The sequence below is a fragment of the Phoca vitulina genome, unplaced genomic scaffold (assembly GCF_004348235.1).
Source record: "Phoca vitulina isolate PV1807 unplaced genomic scaffold, GSC_HSeal_1.0 scaffold5, whole genome shotgun sequence".
Classification (NCBI taxonomy): domain Eukaryota; kingdom Metazoa; phylum Chordata; class Mammalia; order Carnivora; family Phocidae; genus Phoca; species Phoca vitulina.
Window position 1 is genome coordinate 31,476,681 of NW_022589708.1, and position 23,581 is coordinate 31,500,261.

General features: G+C 38.2%; 1 protein-coding gene across 3 annotated transcripts; it reads left to right on the forward strand.

Moving 5' to 3' along the window:
• Positions 1–407: 407 nt before the first annotated feature.
• COMMD6 (COMM domain containing 6) lies at positions 408–19,985 on the forward strand. Of its 3 annotated transcripts, none has more exons than XM_032402843.1 (4): positions 408–549; positions 639–650; positions 13,212–13,364; positions 19,645–19,985. In XM_032402843.1, exons 1-4 carry the CDS (start codon positions 508–510, stop codon positions 19,681–19,683), a joined length of 246 nt encoding a protein of 81 aa, XP_032258734.1. In that variant the 5' UTR covers positions 408–507; the 3' UTR covers positions 19,684–19,985. The 3 variants fall into 3 exon arrangements, with proteins under 3 accessions (XP_032258734.1, XP_032258735.1, XP_032258733.1); XM_032402842.1 differs by lacking the exon at positions 19,645–19,985 and adding an exon at positions 16,850–17,043 and having other exon boundaries at positions 418–549; XM_032402844.1 differs by lacking the exons at positions 639–650; positions 19,645–19,985 and adding an exon at positions 16,850–17,043.
• The last annotated feature ends 3,596 nt before the right edge of the window (positions 19,986–23,581 follow it).

Consider the following 23,581-nt stretch of genomic DNA (forward strand, 5'->3'; position numbering starts at 1 on the left):
CACCCCACCAGCAGCTGGGCCAGTGAAGTAAATCCGAGTGACAAAAGCTAATCATATAGTTTCCAATTGGCATCTCCCTGTCCAAAGACTTCGACGGCGAAACAGTGTGGTCGTCCAGCTGTTTTTTAAACTTGGGGATCAATTGTGCGGCCGCCGGTTTGCGAGCGCGCAGAAAGCGCTTGGGGGGGAGGGGGACGGGGCAGACGGGAAGAGTCCACGTCTACAGGTCAGAAGGGTTCCTTGAGTTAATCTGTCCTTCCCTTCACAAGGTATCTCCAAAATCTTCGGACCTTTTCCCCCACAGAAATGTCCCTGTTGCTGAGTATCTCCTTGAAACTGATGTTTAATAGACACTAAGGGTGAGTTACACAAATACGTTTGTCTCCGCTCCCCCCACTTCCGCTGCGTGCGCCAGGCCGCGAGGGGGCGGGAGGAGGAAGCGGAAGTGTTGGCGGCCGGGGGACAGTCCACCTGATCAATCGGGGGTCCGAGCCCTAGACGCTTGCGATGGAGGGCTGCAGTGAGCCGCGACTGGATGCTAAGTCCGAGGTAAGTCCTGGCCTGAGAGGAGCCGGGGCATCGGGGCTCTGGAGCTAGAGAGATCTTTCCCTAAATCGTGTTTTCTGCCTTCATTTCAGGTCACCAACCAGGTGAGTGAATGGCCGCCCCGCCCTCAGCCAGCGTCAGCTGGGCAAGCGGCGGGCGCTAGCACCTGGCCCGCCCCCTGCCGCTGGCGCGGGGGGACGATGCCCCCGTGAGCCTTGCCCAGCAGTCCCCCCAGTCCGAGGCCTGTGTCTGCGAGTCTGTGACGTTCATCCCGCCACCCTGCACTGCTCCCTCCGCTGTGCACCTGCCACAGTAGCTGCTGCCGTTGTAATTTAAGCTCCTCCACCCACTGCAGCCCAAAGAGTACCGAGCAATTCTTGTTCTTGGTGACCGTTTTTTCAAAGCTAGGTACACGGTATTTTAGAATGTGATACAGAAAGACAAGAAATTGTTAAAATCTACAAAGATAGCACTGCAAACATTTTCTTGGCCTTTAATCGAGGTATTTTGAAGATGGAAAGTATACCTCTTTAATTTTCAATGTCTACACTTTTTATGCCAGAAAAAAGAATTTGAATTTTTAAGTATATCTTATGCCTCCTTGTTCTAAGTGTTCCTTATTTTTATTCTGAAACAAAGAATACATTATATGTTAATTAAAAAAAAATAAATAAAGAATAACTTATTTTTAGAAAAAAATTTAACACATTTCCCAGAAGAAGAGTACGAAAACTAGAGCATTGTAGGTCAGGAGTTTCCCAGGCCCAAACAAAATATAAGAAAGGGTTGAGATAAGAAATAAGGGGAGTACGATGGCAGAGAGACGTCTATTGGCTGCTCTCTGTCATCTTTCTCCAGCAGCTGCTGCTTTTCAGGATTCCTGGGAGGTAGGGGAACTCAGATTAACCAACCCCCTTATCTGGCTTTGCTCAGAGTTACTGAGTTATTGCACTTTGATTCAATCTTTCATAAGTCATTTTATCAACTTACACTAAATTTTACGTTTTTTGAGTAAGATATCCTGAAACTGAATTACGTTGATTATAGACTTTTAAAAATTGAACCTCTTTTGGGGGGGCGGTGGTGTTTAAAACAACACAGATTTATTATCTGAGTTCTGGAGGTTGGAAGTCCAAAGTTAGTTTTGTGGGGCTAAAATCAAAGTGTTGGCCAGGATGTGTTCCTTCTGGAAGCTCTAGGGGAGATTTTATTTCCTTTTCTTTTCCAGCTTGTAGAGGCTGTCTGTGTTCCTTGGCTTGTGGTCTCTACTTTCTTCGAAGCACAGCATTCCAACCTTTGCTTCCATCATCACATCATCACTTCTTGTTCTATTACCATCACCACAATGCTTTCTCTGACTCTGAAACTTTGCCTCCTCATAAGGACCCATATTATGTTGGGCCTATTTGGATAATTCAGGAAAAATCTCTCAACCTCAAGATCCTTAATTTAGTTGTATCTACAAAGTCTGTTTTGTCATATAAAAGAACATATTCACAAAATTTGGGGGTTGGAATGTGGACATTTGGTCAGGCGAAGGGGGAGCTGTTTTCAGCCTACTTCTCATTCCTTCCGTGGAATCATTGACAGGTTATAGGATTGTTTACAAAGAAGCCAAGGCAAAACAAAACAAAACACCAGGATAACTTACAAACATTAGAATGTATGAGACTTTAGCAAGGTGATTCATTCAATTGTTTATCTAATTTGACACAGAGCTGAAAAACATTTTTATAAAAGACATCATTTACAACATAAATTATAAAGGTACCTTGCAATCAATCTAACAAAAGATGTTTAAAGCCTTTATGAAGAAAGTGATAATGAGTGCTAGATATCCAGTTTCTAGTCTGGCATGTTAGGAGCTTGGAATATGGAAGACATCACTTCATCATAAAAACAAAAAGCTGAACAAACTGAAGAATTAACAGCTCTTGGATCCATCAGAGAAGTGAGGTCCTAAGGCAGATTTCTACCCCCAAATTGGAGAGACAGAGGTGAATACAGAGAATTACAACTTACCAGAATAGAAATGTGTGGAAACCAGTGCCAGGGTAGGAAAACCTAAAGTATAATTGATAAAGTGCTTAGAGGCAATTCTGAGAGTGAAAATCTCAAGAACCTAGTCATTGGGGGAGCAGGGGTAGGAAACACCCTCACACTTTCATGAGTTTTACCTCCAGGAACTCCTAAATTGAACATTTTTATTCATAGTTCATGATGCAGTTTTAAATGCACTGATAGAAGAAAATGATTATTCAAGAATATTGTTGAGGGAAAAAAATCCATTACCCAATTATACGTCATTTATGTTTGTAGTATGCACCAGATAAAACTAATATTTAGGCTTGAGCTATAACACCTTCTCTCTTTGTTTAGGTATTTCTCACCAGTGTATGAATTAGCCAGGTTAATTGGGACTGTAGGTCCAGTGAGAGTTCATGACCCGCCATACTATCCATCAGCATACTGACTGTTCTCCCCACCTTTAAAATATACTCTAAATTCATCTTCCCTACCACCTAAGTGCAACCCTCCATCCTCTTGCCTAGACTACTTTGCAGTAGGCTCCCAATTGGGTCTCCTTGCTTTCCTTGTTAAACTTAATGCCCTATCCAGCAATTTGGATGAGCCTTTTGCAGTCTTAAGTTAGACCATGTCTTTCTGCTCATAGACTTTTTTAAGTGATTCCTGTCACACTAGGAAAAAGTCTTACATAGACCATGACCCACAAGGCCATTCAAAAACTGATTCCTCATCTCTTACTACTCTTTTAGTTCATGCCAGTCCAGCTACATGGGCATCATTGTTGTTCCCTGTTCATGTCAGGCATGCTTCTACCTCTGTCCAGAATGTTCTTTTTTCCAGAGGTCCATGTGGCTTTTCCCTTTCCTTTATTCTGTTCCCTTTCTACTCAAAAGCCACTCCTCAAAGAAGTCTCTCCCAGGTTCTGCCTAAATAGCCTTCCTGGTCACTCGCTCTCTTACTCTGCATTTTTCTTTTTTTTTTTTTTTTTACAGTTTTTGTATTTATTTGTTTATTGTCTTGTCTTCCCCACTAGATGGCAAGGTCCTGAGGTCAGGAACTTTGTTTTATTCTTTTTTATATCCCCAGTGGCTAGAACATAGTATTCTTTAGTAAATTCTTATTGGATATTGGAGCATATTGTAACTTGTCCATAGCCACATGGTTAAAAGGTAGGGGAACTGAGATTCAAATCAGGTGGTCTGACTTCAGAATTTGAGCTTGTTACTTTGAACAAATCATAGTGCTATATTACCCAGCACCAGAGGTCTCAGATTATCCATTACTACACAGTTCTAATACTTATAATCATTGTTTCGAAGTAGTTTATGATTTTCTTTTGGATGTCTAATTAGAACGCTTCATCATAGATGAATGATTATTCCTACTGCTGCCACTTTTATTGCTTTCCTTGCCAGTTTTATGGTATAAATCAAAAGTAAGATGTTCTGTTAACACTCAATTCTCGTGCCATTTTCCCTCTTCCTATATATGAGACATAGTGACTTAAACTTGTACATTTTATATAGTGGTTCATAAATGTATAACTGTTTTTGTTCTTCTGTGTACATGTGTTGGATGTATGAACTGCCCTCAAAGAGTTTACAGTCTAGTGGATGTGGAGGTGGGAGACAAATCCACCTACACAAGGCAGAATGTTCTAGGTGGTAGGGTGTAAGAAATGACGTGAATATTCATAGAAAGTTTGAGTAAACTAGGAAAGACTTCACAGAGCAAGTAGAATTTTTTTTTTAAAAGATTTTATTTATTTATTTGACAGAGAGAGACACAGCGAGAGAGGGAACACTAGCAGGAGGAGTGGGAGAGGGAGAAGCAGGCTTCCTGCTGAGCAGGGAGCCTGATGCGGGGCTCCATCCCAGGACCCTGGGGTCATGACCTGAGCCGAAGGCAGATGCTTAACCGACTGAGCCACCCAGGCGCCCAGAGCAAGTAGATTTTGAGAGGAATTTTAAGTAGATGTTTGAGAATTATATTGCAAGTGGAATGAGCAGTATGAGCAAAGGTATAAAGGCTGAATGCAAATTTAAAAAAGGGATGCAGTCCTATTTGAGGACGAGTGGGAAAACGGGGACTGTACTGGAAGATAACTCAAGTACTTGGTAACTAGCTCATGAGGCAGTAAACTTTACAAGTTTTGACCTGTGATATTAGATTTGGTTAATCTATAAACAGTATTTAGAGACCATAGTCTGGATTGGAGCCAACAAAGACCTAGGAAAGAAACTAATTAGGAGGCTGCAGTAAAATTTAAGGCAAGATAAAAAACCAAAACCAAAACCAAAACTATTTGTGTAGGTCTGTAGCAATGAGATTGGGAAGAAGGGAATAAATCTTGGCATTGGCTAAAATAAAATCTTGAATGCCTACCAATTGTTACGTATTTTGAGAAAAATCAAAGTTGACCAACGTTTCAAACCCGTTTAAGGGAAATGGGGGTCATCAGTAGAAATGAAATGAGAATGAAAACATTTTTTTTTTAAGATTTTATTTATTTATTTATTTAAAGATTTTTATTTATTTATTTGATAGAGAGACACAGCGAGAGAGGGAACACAAGCAGGGGGAGTGGGAGAGGGAGAAGCAGGCTTCCCACGGAGCAGGGAGCCCGATGCAGGGCTCGATCCCAGGACCCTGGGATCATGACCTGAGCCAAAGGCAGACGCTTAACGACTGAGCCACCTAGGTGCCCCAGATTTTATTTATTTATTTGACAGAGAGAGAGACACACAGCGAGAGCGGGAACACAAGCGGGGGCAGTGGGACAGGGAGAAGCAGGCTCCCCGCAAAGCAGGGAGACCGATGCAGGGCTCGATCCTAGGACCCTGGGATCATGACCTGAGCCGAAGGCAGACGCTTAACGACTGAGCCACCCAGGCGCCCTGAGGATGAAAAACATTTTTGAGGAAAAATGATATATGTCTGGTGTTGGAGGGCATATGTACTATGAATTTATTAGTAGTGAATGTGTTTAATGGGAAAGGCTTTATTTTTCTGTATTATTTGTACTGGAGGTATTAACATCTCTCAGAGGTAACAGGTTACACAAACCAAATCTGAAATATCTTTTAGTTGTTTTTGCTAAGATTTCTAGAAACTAATATATTTCAGATTAAAGAAGTTATGAGAATACATTTTGATGTCATATATTAAATTTATTGACAAAGTTATTTTCAGCCAGTTATGTTTGCCCCACTTTAGTTATCTATTGCTGTGTAATAAACTACCAAAACTTAGTGACTTGAAATAACAGTTTAATGATCTTTCAGGACATCAGGCTTAGCTAGGTGGTAGCTTCTACTCCCTATCATCTAGGAGCCTGATTGAGCCAGAAACCCAGAGGGCTCACCTACATGGCTGGTGATGACATTGGCTAAGAGCTCAGCTAGAGCTGATAATTGGAGTGACTTGGTTCTTCTCCCTACATGGCTGTTCACCTTAAGGTAGCTGGGTTTCAAGAGGGAGAGTCCCAAGAGCCAGCATTCCATAAAGAAGGAGGCAGACAGTTCTCCTAAGGCCTAGGCTCAAGGATTCCAGAAAGCCTCTTCTGCCATATTCTGCTGGTCAAAGTAATCACAGAGACAGCTCAGAATGGTGCAGAGGGAAAATAAGCTCCACTTAATGTGAGGAGTGACATGTATGTACAGGAGGGGTGACACTAATTGTTTGAAGCTATCTTTGGAGACCAGTTACCACATGCTCCAGAAGTTCCAAACATATTAGTTCAACAAATATTTATTTGAACATTCACTTTGTACCACATATTGTTGTAGTAGATTCAGTAGTAAATTGGATAATGCTCTTAGGAAGTTTGCATTTCCTTGGGGAGACAGGTAATAAGTAAACTTGATAATTTCAGATAATGATGAGTGCTGTTGAGAAAATTAAAAAGCAGAGTATGGATAAAGGTATCAGTAAACAAGATGAGGAAGGCTAATGACTTAGCAAATGTTGTATACTTGGACTAGAGTAATAGGAATTTTCAAGTAGAAATTTGCTAATAATTCATGCCTTAATTTCCATGTATAAACACAGAGTGTAGCATAGCACTGTCCGATAGAACTTTCTGTGATGGTGGAAATGTTCTATGTTGGCACTGTCCGGTATGGTAACACTAGCCAGATGTAACTGTTGAGCACTTGATATGTGACTAGTGCAACTGAGGAAGTGAAATTTTTTATTTTATTAATTTAAATACTCATATTTGGGTTATGGCTACTGTATTGGACAGCTCGGTTCTAGCATGTAGAAGATGATATTCTCATGCCATCCTAGACCTATTTACTTTCTTGACCTACTAGAACTTAATTTAATTCCAAGTAGTAATGTTGCAGCTAGGTATAATGAAAACTGCATAGAATATGGAATCAGAAAGATTAGGGTTGGGATAGCAGCTATACTAGTTTTGTATCCTTGGGTGAGTTATTTGATCAGTCTTTTCCTCATAGTTACTTTTGAGAGAGGTTAATGTGTGCAGAATACTTAACATTCCTTCCATTGGCAGACTTTCATTTTAAAAAGGAGAGAACATAAAAGTAGGGATTTTATGACTCTAGCTATAAAAATTACATACAAAGACTAGAAATAAGAAAATAGTTTTTAGGATGGAGTAGTGCATGATTGTTTTTCTAATATATGTTGTATTTTGAAAAAATTAATATTAAACTGAAATGGTCTTTATCAGTATTTTTCTTTATAGTTTTTATATGATGTCTTTATGTTAATAACTGCAGCTACCATATCAATTTTTTAAAAGATTTTATTTATTTGAGAGAGAGAGAGAGTGTGTGTGTGTGCGCGCGCGCGCGCGCGCGCGCGCGCGCGCGCATGAGTGGGGGGAGGGGCACAGGGAGAGGGAGGAACAAACTCCCGGCTGAGTATGGAGCTGGACATGGGGCTCTATCCCAGGACCCTGAAGATCAAGACCTGAGCTGAAGTCAGACACTCAACCAACTGAGCCACCCAGGCACCCCCAGATCAATTAAATTTTTAGTCACACTAAAGTGACTATAGCTAATTTCTTTGTTTACCTTTTAATATATATTTGTTTTGAGGTTATTTTTCTTATTTGTATTCATTATTTTAAAAGATTTTATTTATTTGTTGGCCAGAGAATGAGAGAGAGAGAGAGAGGCAAGCAGAGGGAGAAACAGGCTCCCCGCTGAGCAAGGAGCCCAACACAGGACTCAATCCCAGGACTCTGGGATTATGACCTGAGCTGAAGGCAGACACTTAACCGACTGAGCCACCCAGGTGTCCCTCTTTGTATTCATTTTACTTTGGGATGTTTTTATATTTTTTCACTACTAGTTTTTTTTTCTTTGTACATTTTTCTTTTTAAATCATTTTCTTAACTCTACAATAGTTGAGAGGCTTTATTATTCTATCCCTTTTTTTGTTTTTTAAAGATTTTATTTATTTATTTGACAGAGAGAGACACAGCGAGAGAGGGAACACAAAAAGGGGGAGTGGGAGAGGGAGAAGCTGGCTTCCTGCTGAGCAGGGAGCCTGATGCAGTGCTGGATCCCAGGACGCTGGGATCATGACCTGAGCCGAAGGCAGACGCTTAACGACTGAGCCACCCAGGCGCCCCTATTATTCCATTCTTAATATCCTCCATAATGATAAGTGTGCTCTGTTCTGATTTTTCTCTTTTATTCTTTTCTTGTTAAAATCTCCAATGCAGTTAATTAATTCCTATTTAAGGCTAAACCACATTTATTAGAAAATTTGCTTTTAATTTGCATTTAAATGTTCTGTTTTAGAATCATAAACTGAATCCCAGCTTTCTTTTACTCATGAGTACTCATTTTGCACAGTGAGTGTCTGGATGGTAGCTCTCCTTATTTCCTCACCTGACAGTTTCACCATTGTAATTTGTCAGTGGATTCCAACATTGTGTTCCTTAATTGATTTTCTGTTTGAAATGTTCTAAATAATCCAGAGTTTTATTTCAGACTCAGAGTCAAGTAAGTAATGATTTTCTCTACCATTTTCCTGTAGACAGTAAAGCATCAAGAAATTGTGCAGGCTGAATTAGTTTAAGAAGTGCTCTGAATTAAATTTTTGGATATCACCATTGATCTGATATAAAAACTGTATCTCTAATCACGAACTCCCTTAGATTCTGTTATTGGATTTTTAGCCACTTATTGAACATTCCTATTTAAGTATCCTCTATCCCCACTTGATAATACCTTTGGACTTAAAATATATAAAGTCTGATTGGTAACATGATATCAACATTCTCCCTGTCATCTGTACTCAGATTTTCATAGTTGTCTTTGATCTCCCATAATTGTGAAGAAAAACATCAGGGCCTGCTGATTCATTCTTTAAGGATCAGCTTAATCCTACTAGTTACTACCTTAGTTCAGGCACTTAAAACTTCATACCTGGATTATTGTATTCTGCTGCCACCAGATGAATATTTTTTAATCAGTACTTTCATATCCTTACCTTTACTGAAAAAAATTCAGTGAGTTCCCATTGCATACAGGAAAAGTTTAAGTGACTTAACATATTTTCCATAAGATAAAGTATATGGGAATACTTTGAAAACCTCTGAAAACTGACAATTTGAAAAGAATTATTGGCTTCTTCATCTCTTTTTTCAGTTTTATCTTCCATACTTCCTTACAGGAGCCATCTACTTTAACACAGTTAAATGCTCTCTTACACCAGATATTGACTCTCTCCATCTCTAGTTGGTTCAGCTTAATATTTATTAAGCACTTATTCTTTGTTAGGTGTATATTTCTGGAACATATAAATAAGACACATTTTCTTCTCAATTTCAGTTCTGTTTAGTCTTCAAAACTGAGCTGAAAGCTTATGCTCTCTGTAAAGCATTCCTTTGATTACTGTAGCCTATGATAAGTTTTTCCTTTCAACCAGAAATATGGTTTGTAAGGGCGCCTGGGTGGCTCAGTCGTTAAGCGTCTGCTTTCGGCTCAGGTCATGATCCCAGGGTCCTGGGATTGAGCCTCGCATCAGGCTCCCTGCTCGGCGGGAAGCCTGCTTCTCCATCTCCCACTCCCCCTGCTTGTGTTCCCTCTCTTGCTATGTCTCTCTCTGTCAAATAAATAAATAGAATCTTTAAAAAAAAAAAAAAGAAATATGGTTTGTATTCACTGATTTATATTCACTCCCCCCACCTGATACTTACAAGATAACATATGCAAAAAAAGTACATTACCATGGACAGCTTAATGAATAATTTTAAAGCGAACACCTTTGTAACCACAATCAAGTTCAAGAAATGGAGTATTACTGGTGCCCCAGAAGCCCACCACATGCCCTTCCCCAATCAAACCTCTCCCTTCTCTCCTTCCTAGAGGTAATGATCCTTTTGTGATAATGACATTCTTGCCTCTATGTATAGTTCTTCCACCTGTGTATGCAGCCTTAAACAATATTGTATTTCCTGTTTCTCAAGTTTAAGTGAATGGAATCACATAACTTTTGACTTGTTTCTTTCAACGTTTTGGTGTTAAGTGTAGCTGAAGTTCATTGCTGTACATATTTATCTAACGACTGATGAACATTTGGGTGGTTTCAGTTTAGGGCTATTATGAATATAGCTACTTTGCTTTGCAGAAGCTTTCAGTTTAATGTAGTCCCACTTGTTTACTTTTGCTTTTGTTGCTTTTGCTTTTGGTGTCAGATTCAAAAAATCATCACCAAATTTCTATATCAAGGAACTTACTGCCTACATTTTCTTCTTGGAGTTTTATGGTTTCAGGTCTTACTTTCAAGTCGTTAATCCGTTTTGAGGAAATTTTTGTGTATGGTATAATATAGTGGTCAAGTTTCCTTCTTTTGCATGTGGCTGTTCAGTTTTCCCAATATTATTTGTTGAAGATACTGTCCTTTCACCACTGTCTTTCTGGCCTCCCTGTCATATATTAATTGACGACATATGCATGGGTTTATTTTTGGGCTCTCTATTATGTTCCATTAATCTATGTGTCTCTTTTCATGCCAGTGCTATACTTTTAAAATTATTATAGCTTTGTAATATAGTTTGAAACCAGAGAGCATGATGTCTCCAGCTTTGTTCTTTCTCAGAATTTCCTTTGGCCATTTGGGGTCTTCTCTGGTTTCATACTTATTTTAGGATTTTTTTCTATTTCTGTGAAAAATATCTTTGGAATTTTGATAGGGATTGCATTGAATCTGTAGATTGCTCTGAGTAGTATGGACAATATTTTAATAACATTAATTCTTCCAATCCATGAGCACAGGATATCTTTCCATTTATTTGTGTCTCCAATTTTTTAAAAGACTTTATTTATTTATTAGAGAGAGAGAGAGAGAGCGTGCGCATGAATGGGGGGAGGGGCAGAAGGAGAGGTGGGAGGGGGAGAAGCAGACTCCCTGCTGTGCAGGGAGCCCCAGGCAGATCTAGATCCTAGGGTCTTGGGATCGTTACCTGAGCTGAAATCAAGAGTCAGACGCTTGACTGACTGAGCCACCCAAGTGCCCCTCTATTTTCTTGAGGTGTAAAGTTAGCTTGTTGAGACCTTTCTTGTTTCTTGAGGTAAGCATTTATTGCTGTGAACTTCCATCTGAGAACTGCTTTTGCGATCCCATAAATTTTGGCATATTAAATTTTCATTTTTCTTTGTCTCAGGTATTTTTTAAATTTCTCTTTTGATTTCTTCTTTGACCCATTGATTATTCAGTAGCATGTTGTTATGTCTCCACATATTTGTGAATTTTCTAGGTTTTTTCCCTTGTAATGAATGTCTAGTTTCATACTACTGTGGTCAGAAAAGATGCTTGATAGGATTTCGGTCCTCTTAAATTAAGACTTTCTTTGTCCTAACAAATGATATGTCTTAGCAAATGTTCCATGTGCACTTGGGAAGATGTGTATTGTGTTGCTTTTGGATGGAATGTTCTGTAAATATCTGTTAAGTCCCATCTGTTCTAACATGTTGTTTAAGGCTGATGTTTCCTTATTGATTTTCTGTCTGGATGTTCTATCCATTGATGTAAGAGGGGTATTAAAGTCTTCTAGTATCATTGTACTGCTGTCTCTTTCTTCCTCTGGGTCTGTTAATATTTGCTTTGTCTATTTAGGTGCTCCTATGTTGGGTGCATAAATATTTACACGTTATATCATCTTGTTGGATTGAGCCCTTTTTCATTATGTAACTTGCTTTTTTGTTTCTTACTACAGTCGTCGTTTTAAAGTCTATTTTGTCTGACAATAAGTGTAGTTACCCCAGCTTTCTTTGGTTTCCGTTTGCATGGAATATCTTTTTCCATCCCTTCATTTTTAGTCTATTTGCCTTCTTACTTTGAGAGCTTGTCTCCTGTAGGCAGTATATAGATGAGTCTTGTTTATAAAAGATCCCAAGTTTTATAAAAAGAGGTTTATGAATAAGCAAAGCTTTTTGCCCTATCAGCATTAATTTGATAGCAAAAAGTATCAATCAACAAGTATTTTTTGTGAGTGCCTGCTGTGTACCATTTACTTGTTTAAGCTTTGAAAACAAGAAACAAAATTCCTCCACTCACCGTCTTATGTTTTTTAGTCAGTGTTAAGAGCTGCATTTATCCAATCCTGTTTTATGCCCCAGAACACTGAGCAATCATTGACAGAAATTCGATTAAAAGTATTAAGGCAGGTGCACCTGGGTGGCTCAGTCATTGGGCGTCTGCCTTCGGCTCAGGTCGTGATCCCAGGGTCCTGGGATTGAGCCCCGCATCGGGCTCCCTGCTCCGTGGGAGACCTGCTTCTCCCTCTCCCACTCCCCCGCTTGTGTTCCCTCTCTCGCTGTGTCTCTCTCTGTCAAATAAATAAAATCTGTAAAAAAAAAAAAAAAGTATTAAGGCAGCCAGTAGTCAATAAGCATGTAATCCTTGGAGCCAAACGAACTTTGGTTTCAGTTCTGATCACAGAAATGTGTGACCTTGCACACTTTATCTAAGCTCTCTGAAATTCAGTTTGTCATCTGCAAAATGGAAATAATAGCCCATAATGTTATGATGATTCAGTGAGGCATTTAATACATGTAAACTACCTAGCACATCACCTGACAGGTGTTCATCATCAACAGTGATGAAATCTAAAACCACCTTATCACCCAGTGCTTATGCTCGTGTAAGGCTGCAGGTGGAGGACCATGGTGAGAGAGGAAACTGGAATGATTCCCATGTGGGTCCCAGCCACATATGAAGATGGTATGTAACTCATCTTCCATTTTAGGATTTCGGGTTGTGGAATGGGGACAGGAGAGTGAGGTGAGAGAGGCCACAAAGCATTTGTAGTCCCCTTAAATGCAGGAGTAAAATGGAGGGAAAACCAGCAATTTTACCACATCTTCCTTCTACTTCCATTATACATCTGGTGAAGGTGTGTGTGTGTGTGTGTGTGTTTTACTATTGTAATTATGACAGTGTTGTTTTCCAACTCTGTTTACATCCCGTAGTGCCTCTCTCCATTTTTATTTGATTATGGTTCCCCTAGCAATGTTAAAATGAAGATATTTTCTTTTACTGTGACTGGCATTGAAACTAAAAGTTCAATGTGAGAGCAGTAAAATTGAATAAATAACTGCATTCATGGCAATATTATTACCAATGTATTGTTCTGTAACGTTTCATTACAGCTTGTAGATTTTCAGTGGAAGCTGGGTATGGCCGTGAGCTCGGACAGTTGCAGGTCTCTTAAGGATCCTTATGTTGCCGTGCTGCTGAAAGTGGCAGATCATTCAGGCCAAGTAAAGAACAAGTCCTTTGAAATGACAATTCCACAATTTCAGGTTTGTGATTTCACTCATTCAGTTGTAGTTCATTGTTCTGTAATTGCTACTTAAATATGTATAAAATCTTTCTTAAGGGAAACTTTTAATTGTTTTTATTTATACACAAAAGATCTGAATTTGTTTTCTTTGGGAATTTGATACATTTCAATATTTTCAATATAATGCTGAATTGGTGTACTGTCATATTTGATTACTTTCACAGTACTCCCCTTCTGTGAATATATTTACGACATTTTCATCTTCTCTGGCAGGATATTTACTTTGCATTTAACTATTTTACTCTTATTCTTTTTAGGCTTAATATTCAGGAATGATAAGCTAAATGAATCTTATCTTTGAACAGTGGTCTTGACCCTCAATTTTCTGATTAATAATGTTTATAAAATGCTGATCAGAGTAACAGTACGTGATGGTAGTTTTATCAATTAGAGATTTGAATAACTCAGTGGTTTATATGTAGAGTCCTCTTATACTATCATTTCTACCTCTTTTCTGTAAGCAAGGAAGAAAAAAGGTTGAGTGAAAAATTAGATTTTCTTTTAAAGGTACATTCAAGGAAAATGTTTTTATCATTGACTACTTTAACTGGCCTTAGAGTTTTGTTTTTGTTTGTTTTGATTGCTTTGGTGAGTGAATACTTAAGAATCCTCACAATAGTTAGTACTCTAAGAAGAGTAAAGTACTCTAAAAAACAACCAACCAACCAAGTAAATGCAATGGAAATATAGTAAGAATTCTTTGTAAAACTAACTAAAAATCTATTGGTCCTAGGTTTACCTTTTAAGAAAAGCCTCTTATATACCTCTTTAAGATACTTTTGATTTCTTCTTTTACAGACTACACTCTTCCCCTAGCATTATTGAGGTATAGTTGACAAAAATTGTATGTATTTCAGGTATATGATGTGATGTTTTGATTGAGAAATGATTGAGATTGAGAAATGATTACCACAATCAAGTTAATTAACATATCCACTACCTTATATGGCTACCTTTTTTATGTATCTGTGTGGTAAAAACACTTGAGATCTACTCTCTTAGCAAATTTTAAGTACACAATACATTATTATTAACTATAGTCACCATACTATACATTAGGTCTCCAGAACTTACACATCTTAAAACTGAGTTTGTACCTTTGACCAACATCTATCTCATTTCTCTTACTCCCCAGCCCTGGTAACCACTGTCTACTCTTTTGTTACTATGAGTTCTACATTTTATCTATCTGTGTCTGGCTTATTTCATTTAGCATAATATCCTCCTAGTTCATTCATGTTGTCAAAAATATCAGATTTCTTTCTTTTTAAGGATGAATAGTATTCTATTGTGTGTATATATGTGTACACACACATACACACACCACATTTTTTAATGCATCCATCTGTCAATACACAGTTATGTTCTTTCCATACCTTAGCTACTGTGAGTAATGCTGCAAAGAACATGGAGTATAGATACCTCTTGAGGTAGTGATTTTATTTTCTTTGGATATATACCCAGAAGTGGGATTGCTGGATCATATGGTAGTTCTGTTTTACAAATTACATTTTAAGGGTTTTTGTTCCCTTTGATTTCTTTCTTTTAAAAGATACCGCTGCTTTCGAACAAAAACCCATGATCACAGATTCAACATTATTAATGCTAATTAGCGTCCTGGAAAGAATTAAGTCTTGGCTAAAAGGAAATATAGTATATTATGATATGTGAATAGCCTTCAACTGAATATAAGGACCAAGTCAACTTAAAAAAAAATACAGATTTCATTCCTTTATATTGTGAATTATATTCACAATCTTGGCCCAGTTCTTATTTTTCTGTATAGCATTCATGCTCTCTGATTCCACCTCTAAGAATTTTTTTTCCTATAGGAAAAGAATCACAAGTGGGACAAATCTTTTAAAGATTGTTTTTACATGTCTTTTAACCAGGAACAGAGCCTTTTAGTTACATTGCAGGACTGAGAGCATAGCAACATTTTTTGAGCTTTTATTTTTTTTTAAAGATTTTATTTATTTATTTGACAGAGAGACAGCGAGAGAGGGAACACAAGCAGGGGGAGTGGGAGAGGGAGAAGCAGGCCTCCCGCCGAGCAGGGAGCCGGATGCGGGGCTTGATCCCAGGACCCTGGGATCATGACCTGAGCCGAAGGCAGACGCTCAACGACTGAGCCACCCAGGCGCCCCGAGCTTTTAATTTATATCTTTCTTGTAGCTGAAATTTTGACTGTCAGTATATAGCTTCATTCCATTAATGAATTTACATATAAACTAAAACGAAATACATATACTCTTAAGTAGCAAAATAGAGAATTAAGACCACATAAGAAGGAAAATGCAAATATGTAAATCATTAGAGAGTATTCTAATTACTGGGGTTAAGTTTCAAATTTGCCTCCTAGCTTCCGGGCAGGTAGAGAAGAAAGGAAAACAGAATTTGTTTGCTTCCTCTCTGAAGAGATTTTGGGAGATGGAAAAAAAAAAGATGACTTTTATAGGAGAACAACCATACCAGCTTAATTTTTAAATGAAAGGGAAATATGCTTCTACCATATAAGCCATTTTCAGTGTTGGGTCTTTCTTATTGTAACTAAACCCATATCTTAAAGAAGACAGCGCCTATCACCCTGAGAAACAGTCTTTCACTAGATTTAAAGTGGTTTGAAGCCTGGAAACTGAACTTTTTATTTTTATATTTTTAAAGATTTATTTATTTATTTGACAGAGAGAGACACAGCAAGAGAGGGAATACAAGCAGGGGGACTGGGAGAGGGAGAAACAGGCTTCCCGCTGAGCAGGGAGCCCGATGGAGGGCTTGATCCCAGAACCCTGGGATCATGACCTGAGCTGAAGGCAGACGCTTAATGACTGAGCCACCCAGGCGCCCCTGAACTTTTTTTTTTTTAAAGAGCTGCATGCTGTGGGTGTCTGGGTGGCTCAGTTGCTTGAGCATCTTACTCTTGATTTCTGCTCAGGCCATGATATCAGAGTCGTGAGATTGAGCCCTGCATTGGGCTTTGCGCTCAGCACGGTCTGCTTGTCCCTCTGCCTTCCCCTGTGCCCCTCCACCTGCTCTCCCTCTCTAAAATGAATAAATAAATAAATAAATAAATAAGATCTTAAAAAAAAAAAAAAGAGTTGCATGCTCTACCAACTAAACCAGCCAGGCGCCCTCCTTCCCCAAACTCATTTTTGTTTTTACCTTCATTGCCTAGTACAGTGTTGGGTATTTAATAAAAGAACTTTCTTTTGTGCTTTTAAAAATTTTAGTTATGAGCTAATTATCCAACTCTACAATGGTATTGTCCTTGTGGTACCAAATTGCACCTGTTTGTTTTTTTTATAACTTTCCCATAATAATAGTGATATAAACTTGAACAAATTTAATATGTCATATGGCCTTTAGTGGTCAAGTATAAGTAAAAGAACTACTTACATATCCTCTAAAAGCTAAGTTAATATTATTTTTCCTTTTTCTCTCCAGAATTTCTACAGACAGTTCAAGGAAATTGCTGCAGTTATTGAAACTGTGTGAAAACTGATTACTTGGTTGATAAATTACTACCATCATTCTAAAATCATGGACTTCACTTTCTGTAACAAAACTGTATAAGGATCAATTGATATTTATTGAATGAAAATTTTTTTTTTTTTTTCCATTTTTTAATAATAAAAAATCAGACAAACAAGAATTAGATAGTGGTGATCAATGCAAAACTTTGTGAATGTACTAAAAGCTGCTGAATTGAACACTCTAAAGGGTGAACTCTGTGTTATGTAAATTATATCAATAAAAAATCAAATGAATGATTGATATTGAAGGCAATACAAGTTTATGTATTAGACCAATAATTTTAAAACTTACTAATAATTGTACCCATTTTATAAACAAAATCTTTTATGGAGTCCTATATATAAACTATATATAAATTTAAAAAGTAGCATTTGATTACAATAACATTACAAATTCAATTTTCTAATCTCATTTATCATAACAGCAATCAGTGAGAAGACTGAGCCTACTCCTTCTCGAGCATTTAGATCAGGTTAGCATTTGATCATTGCTGCCTTACATTAACTAAGCACTTAGTTGTTTCTGTTATTAACATTTATAGGAAGTTCAGATACATGCATGGATATAGAACAGTAAGATTTATTTTGAGTTCTATATATAACTGAGTTAACTTGGTAGCACAAATTATTGTTAGATGATTTTCATTGAATTTAAATTTATAAACCAGTTATTAAACTATTTTATAAAGCCAAGCAAAGGACACTGTATGGCATTGCTTAGGAATAAACAAATAGATCACTGGAATAGACTAGGTGGCCTAGAAATAGATCCAGCCATTTGGGACATGGATGGTATTTCAGTTGGGTAGGAAAATGTGATTTATTTAATAAATTATACTAGCACTCATGACATATGCCAAAGTAAATTCCAGATGGATTAATGCCTTTAAATATAAAAATTTTAAAAAGTAGTCTGTAAAAAGTTTTACAGAATATTTATGTTCACTAAGGCTTAGGCAGACAGCAGTTCCAAAGCTATAACATACAACATAGATACACTTGAAATACGAGAATTAAAAAATTATATGTGGGAAAAAAAACCGGGCCATTAAATACAAAAGACAAATGCTAGGTGGATGTATAAGTTAGTTCTTGGTCTGGAAAAAAATTGCTTTAAATATTTCAAGTAGGAAGAGATTTTATACAAGAAGTGAGATGCTCACTAACCTACCAGACTGAAGGAAAAAGTCAATAGAAATTACTGCTGGCTTTTAGAAATCCAGTGGCGCAGGGTCAGGGAAAACCACAGCCAATAATCTCTGCATGATGCAGGACATACCTGGAAGCCACCGTGCGTGCCATTTCTGCCATCTGTCAACGTGTGTAATGAAATAAAGGCTCCTCGCTTTCTTGGCCCTTCTAATTTCACAGCAAGAATGCCTCTTATTATTGGTGGAAGTTAAACCAGGACCCTGTTGACAGAATCTGGTCAATTCAGTTTCTAGTCTTCTAGCACTTAGAGAGGAGATTTCGAAAAGCAAGAATGGTGCTGAGTATTCTTACCCTGCTGACAGAAATAGGAGTTCTTATGGTCCTTATGCAAAGTGATGACACATAATATAGAAATTTCATAGTCCAGAAATGTCAGTCCGGAAATAAATCCTTTGAAATAAAGTTACCAGTACGTAAAGATATTTGGCAAAATTGGTTGAATGTCATCCATTTCCTCTGTCTGGGCCCACAGGAAGACTGCATTTTCCAGCCTCCCTTGCAGTTAGGTAAGGACCTCATGATTGGGTTGTAGCCAATGGAATCAGGGCAGAACTGTCCTAAGCCACATCCAGTTTTCGTCATAAATCCCTCTCATCTTCCGGCCAATAGACATACGAGAAAATGCTCAAAATCATTAGTCATCAGGGAAATGTAAATCAAAATCACAATGAGGTATCACCTTACACCTGTCAGAATCGCTAAACTCGAAAGAAATAACAAGTGACAAAGGTGTGGAGAAAAAGGCAGCCTCATACACGGTTGGTGGGACTGCAAATTAGGAAGGCCACTGTGGAAAACAGTACGGAAATTCCCCCCAAAATTTAAAATAGGAACAGTACATGGTCCAATAATTTCACTCCTGGGTATTTACCCAAAGAAAATGAAAACACTAATTTGAAAACATATGTACCCCTATGTTTATTGCAACATTATTTACAATAATCAAGATATGGAAGCAGCCCAAGGGCTTATCAGTAGACAAATGGATAAAGAAGATGTGTGTGTACACACACACACACACTGAATATCATGCAGTCATAAAAAAGGAGATTGTGCCATTTGTGACAATGTGGATTGGCCTAGAGGATATTATGCTAAATGAAATAAGTCAGACTAAGACATATGATTTCACTCACATGTGGAATCTAAAAAACATAAATGAATAAACAAACAGCAGAATCAGACCTGTGACTACAGGGAACAATCTGATGGTTGCCAGAGGGGAGGGGCGTTGGGGAATGGGCGAAACGGGTGAAAGGGCATGGAAGATACAGACTTCCGCTACAGAATGAATAAGTCACAGGAATAAAAGGCACAGAACAGGGAATAAAGTGAATGCTATTGCATGGTGACAGATGATAGCTATACTTGTGAGTGTATCATAGCATAGAGACTTGTCAAATCACTATGTTGTACACCTGAAACTAATGTAATATTGTGTATCAAATACACTCAAATTAAAAATTTTAGTTAACATCCTTCTCATCTTCCAAGCTCTCTCACATCCTTGCTACCGGAAATGAAGTTCTCTAAGAACAAAAGCGTAAGATGGATCCCTGAATCACTATTGGAGGCAGACGCCTTGAAATAACCTGACTTGCATCGGACGGTGGTGCAAACTAGAAGCAAACTTTTCTTGTGGTGTGGTGAGCTGGTGAGCTATTTGGAGTGTTTGTCATAATACAAGTGAGCATACATTTGAATAGCACAAGATATATGAATGAAGATTTTTATTGTAGCATTTCCAGTGGCAAAAACACAAAATAAATGAAAGAGTGAATACCTGTCAATAAATGAATGGTTGAATAAATTTGGCCTATCTATGCTATAACATATACCTACTCTGATTTGCCTTTGAGATATTATCATTACATATTTTTATGTCTCATAAAGTGATGTAAAAATGCATTCATAGGTATTTGACTACTTAATGGAAAATTACAAGTGTATGGAAGGATGCCTACCAGCTTCTAAGGTACTAGTGGAGAGTGTGTCTAGAGAGGGGGTGGAAGAGCAGGTTAAAAAATTTCTTTTGTTGATGTCCATGATTCATGATAAATAAGCATAGTTCTTTTTTAAGATTTTATTTATTTTTTTGACAGAAAGAGACACAGCAAGAGAGGGAACACAAGCAGGGGGAGCGGGAGAGGGAGAACAGGCTTCCCGCAGAGCAGGGAGCCTGATGTGGGGCTCGATCCCAGGACCCTGGGACCAAGACCTGAGCTGAAGGCAGACGCTTAATGACTGAGCCACCCAGGCGCCCCATAAATAAGTATAGTTTTTAAAAAAAACCTGAAAATATATGATTTAAAAAAATATTTAAGTATGTTTTTGAAAAGTTCTTATGGTTCTTTTTATGGTATAATATTTTCTTACTTATTTTAATTTAACAAATATGTAGTGTTTAGAAGCAGGATTATTTGTAAAGTGCCTCCCCAAACCAGGATAGACAAACCTGAAATACATCAAATGTAGGCCTAGCCATGCTTTAGAAATGGTGAGCCCAGTTGACTTTAACATGTTGGTTGGCATTGACACAAGAAACACCTCTTATACCTTTGTTTCCTCTTCTGATCTTCCCTGTTGGAAATGATGTCTTTTTCGCACTGTCAGCATTTCCACAAGTCCCCTATGTGAATCCACTTTGTTTCTTTCTCCTCTGCCAGGAAGCACACTGCTAAGAGGGTCCCGGGTCTACTGCCTGTTGCTGCCCACCTATGGTACTCAGAACCCACCTGCTTAAAGAGTTAGCCAGCTGGTCATTCATGCTTACCAGCTGCCTAGAGATATACCCTATTACCCACCCTCTGGATAGTAGCACATTAATGATTCTAGGATTCTGAGAAGCCAAAATCCCCTTTCCATCCCTTTTCCATTCTGTGGGGTACCAACTTCTTGTACTCCCAGAAATCAGAGTAGAAACCACCTCCACCCCAAGCTGGGAAATACAACGTACTTACCTTCCCAGACATAGGGTCTCTCCATGTCCCACTCACCCAAGTTCGATACTTTCCACTCCTCCCCTCTTCATCTGCAGTGTTTATGTAGAGTCCCAAAGTGAGGCCCTGGCTCAAACACTGTGGGTAATGGATCTGATTAGAATACATTTAAACTGCATGTTGAAATTTAACTTTTGTATTTAAAAGGCAAGGTTTTTTTTTTTTTTTTCCATAATACAGTTTTATACTATTTTCATTGCCAATGTCTACTTTTGCTTTTTATGAGTTTTGAGTTCACTGGGATGGCCTGGCAATTAACCACTGTTTGTAATAACATTTCTGTGGGAAAATGTGTTTCAAATTTTAAACACTTGCTCTTAAATGTAAACTTTTGGGAAAATGAAAACTTATTCTTAAGTTGGAAAAGGTATTAATGAGCTTTTAGTTTCCAAAAGGGAATACATTGCCCTTGAACTCATCAAGCAAAACCCAAGTGTTTTCATATATTCTGTTACCGAGACAAGTTAACTTAAGTATCAGATTTATGAGAAAGAAGACAAAATAGTCACATTTATTTAAAGGAATTGAAACTTCCAACATACTACCTTGATTTTAAAAGTGCTTAGCATCTAGAATTTTCAGTCTTTGGTTCTCATTTCCCAGTATTAACTGTTTGCCTTTTTTTCCCACTATTCTTTCTTTGGATGTATTATAGATTCAGTACTCCTTTTCTTCCTTCCTGTATGGCTTATCTGAAAAGTTCCTTCCTACATGGCTCATCTGAAAAGTTTTGAAATGTCTGGCAACAATACAAACAATAAAAGAGTTAGAAAACTACTGAGGAAGTTAGGACACATTAAAAGTATGAGTAGGGGCGCCTAGGTGGCTCAGTCAGTTAAGCATCTGACACCTCATTTCAGCTCAGGTCATGATCTTAGGGTCATGAGATCGAGCCCTGTGTCAGGCTGTGCACTGGTCATGGAGCCTGCTTAAGATTCTCTGGCTCCGTCTCCCTCTGCCCCTCCCCCACACTTGTGCGTACTCTCTCTCTCTCTCAAAAAAATATGAGTCAGAAAATACGATAGCTAAAATGAGCTTAGTGCAGAGAAACATGTACGGGATACCATCTTGTACAGTAGTTTAGACTGGGTTGCAATTTACTAGTTTTCTAAAGTTTAAAAAAACTTACCCAGTCATTAGAGTCACTGTAATATAAAAGCAAAGCATAGATTCAAGGTAAGCCTAATTTAGTCAAAAGAGATCCAAATTTTGCCCAGGGGTCCTGCCTAATAAAGAGGGCACTCTACAAAGAGTCAGATGTCATTCTGGATAACATCCTGACAACAGCTGAAAGATAATTTCCTACCAATGCTTTCTAACATTGGTTACACCACTGTAACCAAAATCATAAGTTACAGTTACAATCAATTGTTATAGATTTCTTGAATGACAGTGCTTAGAGAATCCCTAAATTTTCATTAATAATGCATTTAGAAGTCATTTCCTATCTTGAGGTGCAAACAACTAATCCTCAAATTAAGTGATTCTTGTAAAAGTAGATTAAGGGATTGTGTTGGGAGTCCTCAAGACAACTCTGAGTTTGGGGAATTCTTTAGGAAAACTCACAGGACTCACTCAGCATGTAGTCATACACATGGTTACGATTTATTATAGTGAAAGGATACAAAGCATAACCAGCAAAAAGAAAAGGTACATGGGGCTAAGTCCCAGGTAAACCAGATGTAAGCTTCCAAGATTCCTCTTCCAGGGGAGTCACACAAGATGTGCTTAATTGCTCAAGAAACAAGTTGTGACAAATTGTGCAAAATGTTGCCAACCGGGGAAGCTCTTTAGAGAATGAACACCCAAGGTTTTAACTGGGGTCTGATCATATAAGCATCCCCTGCCTGGCACATACCCAAATTTCAGATTCTTAGAAGAAAAGCAGGAATCTGCAGAAATTATGTTGTTTGTACAAACAGTTTAGATACTGTGAGCCATAATACCAGTTAACAGTAGGAACCTTCCAGAAATCCATGTTCCCAGATGTCAGCTAAGGGCGGACTTTTTAAGTAAGGACTTAAACTTTTTAAGTTAGGACTTAACTATGTTAACTTTTTTCTGCACCTGGATAATTACACTTATTTAAAAATTCTGGAGATAACTTACTAAATAGCTTCTTATATATTGTCTAAAGAAATAACCTACCTGTGTTAGTACTAGTTCATTGGTATTAATTTCATTAAATCTCATGTAATGAATGATGTTAGTGTAAATTTAGCCTATACACTCTACTAAACTGATTAAGAATTCACTGATTAAGAAACTTCAGAAATGGGGCACCTGGGTGGCTCAGTCGTTAAGCGTCTACCTTGGGCTCAGGTCATGATCCCGGGGTCCTGGGATCGAGCCCTGCATAGGGTTCCCTGCTCCGCAGGAAGCCTGCTTCTCCCTCTCCCACTCCCCCTGCTTGTGTTCCCTCTCTTGCTGTG

Excerpts from the sequence above, each read along its gene's own strand:
- COMMD6 (XM_032402842.1), top strand. The coding sequence starts at position 508 with ATGGAGGGCTGCAGTGAGCCGCGACTGGATGCTAAGTCCGAG. Across the intron at positions 13,365-16,849 it reads TGACAATTCCACAATTTCAG|AATTTCTACAGACAGTTCAA; the intron begins GTTTGTGATTTC and ends TTTTCTCTCCAG.